General features: G+C 38.8%; 1 protein-coding gene across 1 annotated transcript; it reads left to right on the top strand.

Moving 5' to 3' along the window:
- The first annotated feature begins 1,253 nt into the window (after nucleotides 1-1,253).
- On the top strand, nucleotides 1,254-2,865 carry LOC119289029. Its single transcript, XM_037568470.1, has 6 exons — nucleotides 1,254-1,547; nucleotides 1,629-1,815; nucleotides 1,886-2,014; nucleotides 2,081-2,322; nucleotides 2,406-2,478; nucleotides 2,555-2,865. The coding sequence occupies exons 1-6, from the start codon at nucleotides 1,519-1,521 to the stop codon at nucleotides 2,666-2,668; spliced, it is 774 nt and encodes a 257-aa protein (XP_037424367.1). The 5' UTR covers nucleotides 1,254-1,518; the 3' UTR covers nucleotides 2,669-2,865.
- Nucleotides 2,866-3,447: the final 582 nt, after the last annotated feature.

Raw genomic sequence — 3,447 nt, forward strand, 5'->3', positions numbered from 1 at the left:
GTCATAATGCCAGAGCACCAAACAGATTTGCAGCCAAAAGGTCCATTGCCACGATTCCTACTACTACTCCCCTATCAGAACAGAACACCATTGATCATGTGCAAAATTATGCTGGTGAGGCCTGATGGTCACCGCCAGTGGAACACAGGGATTCAGAAACTGAAATCCGGGTTTCAGGAGGTAATCATATATAACTGATTAACTGGAACACAGCTCCCAACTCAACTAACCCGAAATTGAAAGGAGTTCATCTCTGTTTGTCAAACGGAGATAAAGATGGCGATTAGTACTACCTTCAGCTTATCAGTAGTTAACAATCTCGATTTCAACTTGGAATTAGACACTCAAAGATACAAACAACTGCTGATATCCTAAAAATTCAGAACAGTATAGCTATCATTTTGAAGTTTAGAACAAAAAAAATCAATAAGCGTATTTTAGCTGGTTCAGGACAGTGCATCTTAGGCATTACATTTTTCTTTTTGACGGAATAGGCGTATTTTAGCTGGCAGTACAGTAGGCGTAGCCTTCTACCTCACGTGTACAGTTGATAGTTCATTACCTTAGCCTTTCCATCCCATCAGCAAGCTTGTTTTGGTGGTGCACCAAAACCAAACATCTACTGGCATCCTCCTAGGCTCCTGGTACATCAATTTCAAGGTAGGCGGACCATGGATCTATTTAACCAACTGAACTTCCGGGTTTTTTGCTGAATAGACAAAAAAAATCCTTTGAAAAGGGGTAAAGATATCAAAAGGCAAATGAGAAATTTATTTCTTAGTCTAACCTGAATATTAAACAAAGTTAGTACTAATTGACATATGATGGAACCTGAAAAACAAGGAAATGGAAACTGAACATGCATGATAGATAAATTTTGGCATGAAAGCAGATCATACTTATACATTTCGGTGGAAAATTACACAGCATTACTCTTTTACTTTCTGCTTTCATGGGTGCTGGTTTCAAGACCAAATTGGTCCATACACACATCAAGTTGCATGATCTCCAATGGAAGTTGGAATCACATATATATTGATAAACTTATCATTTACAGTGATAACATCAACATATGGAGGTTCAGGAATCAAATAATCAGTTTCACAGGGAGTTAGCATTTAGCAATGACCAACTGGCATACTACAGAAAACAATCAACATCATCTTAGGCAAAGAACACCAAAACAAGTAACAGCTTACACGGAAGGGTGATAACTTTGTTTTACACGGAAGGCGAAGGTGGGGCTTACCGGGATGGGTTGAGAGGAGGCAGATGGTGAATATATTATGAGCTGTCATACTATTGGAAACAGAACTTAATACGTTAAAAGGAAGTCCAATATATTATGAGCCTGACAATGAAGAAAATGTATCTGATTCTGATGTTGAGTTCCTGGGGGATCGAAAGCGTAAGCGGCAAGATTCACCCGATAGAGCCAAAGACAAAAGCCCCCTTCCGAACCCTATCATCGCCGCCGCGGACCCGCATGATTTAGTTGACGAACTATGCAACCACATCATGTCAATTAATGATGCTGATTCCCTGGAGTAAGCAACATGTCTAAGAAGTATAAAGTTTCAATGTGCACTATTACAATGTTACAATTATTAACAGTTTGTTACCTACAGGAAGGAGTGGGTGCGAAGCTCTAAACCCCATCCGATAGGATTAAGTCTCAGAAGGATTCAAGGTATACTCCACAAGGATCAGCCGTTGGACAGTGATTGTTTCAACATGGCTATACGTATACTTGCACGTGACAAGGCCTTACTGCCAGTAGATCCTCGAGTGCGCTTTATGGATCTACAATTTTGTGTAAGTTACCCCAGTCACAAACTATATTAGTATTTTCACCATCATGTTTCTTGACCATTTTTTTACCCAGACGTCCGTGATCGAGGCCGCCCTCGCTTCTGCACGAGATTTAGATTCGCGGGTACAGCCAGATATTCAGGCGCTAGCATCGTTGCTCCGTAGCTCGACTGAGATAGACAACATATCATCATGCAATTGGGTAAGTTTGGTCTATTTTATATGGTTGTCGTGATTAATGTTTGTTCTGAATGAGTGTTGCTTGTAGATATTGCTCCCTCATGCATTCCTTGGCCACTACATCTTGTTCGCAATCGACAAACATTCACGTCAAGTAACTATTTTGGACCCAATATTTCCGCCCTTATCCCCAGAGAGATATGCGTTAAAATTTCAGAGGGTTTCATTCTACCTGAATGATGCACTCGAATTAGCACAACCGGGTTGGAAGTCTGATACATTTGCCTGGCCACGTAAATCACTACTTGATGTTCCGATGAGCCTAGACCGGTTACTTACTCTGAAAATCACTATGCATGTTTTAGATTTATTGTCATAACCTCCGAAGATAACTATAGTGTATTCATCTACAGGAATGAATCTGGTTATTTTGTTTTCAATTATATGCTCTGGCATGGTAACAAATTTGTTCGTCCAATTTACACGGTGAGTATTCTGTATCACACGTTCATAAAAAGTTTGAAGCAAAATTGCATCCTGACATCATGCATTGCTCATGTAGGATGGTTATGAGTTGAGAAAGAATATTTTGATACACTTGCTCGAGTATGATGCGAATGAAGCTGAAGACAATATCCCATATGATGTACGAGAAATTCTCAAGTGCCTCAAGTAGGAAGTTAAGAGATGATAAACTGGACTTGATATCTACGCATTGGTTCACACTGTAGTTTTTTTTTATCAAAATTTATTTTTCATCTCCAATGGATTTGTTTGCTGCATTTGCCATATGTTGTGGCTATTTATTTATAGACATGAATTTTGCGATGCAATATGTTTTGGAGACTGAAAAAATTAAGCTCCGGCACAGCACATATGCAGCCATTATCTTCTTTTCAATTTTATTATGCTCTTTGGGTTGGTAACAAATATGTGCAAAGGCATGTAAAATATATAGTCTTCCGTCTGTCATAAAACTCTCGGTCGGTATCCACCAACCCATTGTTGTCAAAACCTACCTATATGGATTTGCATGCTACTTAATAATGCATATGCAATTCATGTTGGGGTCTGAACAAGGGAATGGACACAAAAATTGACGTGTTTGTCTTCTATCTCTAAATAAAAAAGGCTATATATGCAAAGGCAGGCTTGTTTCTCTTTTCTTGATTTGTAATATTTTTTGGTGCAATCAAACTATCTTTATATGCATGTTATTCTCATATATATTTGGATATTAGTCGAGACGTGCATTTGCACGTGCATGCTTACTAGTTATGATCAGATAAATACATACTCCCTCCGTCCCAAAATATAAGAACGTTTTTAACACTAGCATAGTGTCAAAAATGTTCTTATATTCCGGGACAGAGGGAGTAGTTATGTAAATTCCACAACAAGGATTATAGTGCAGATGAAGTACTATACCACCTACATATGCCAGTATGCATGCTA

The sequence above is a fragment of the Triticum dicoccoides genome, chromosome 4A (assembly GCF_002162155.2).
Source record: "Triticum dicoccoides isolate Atlit2015 ecotype Zavitan chromosome 4A, WEW_v2.0, whole genome shotgun sequence".
In the NCBI taxonomy this organism is placed as follows: Eukaryota; Viridiplantae; Streptophyta; class Magnoliopsida; order Poales; family Poaceae; genus Triticum; species Triticum dicoccoides.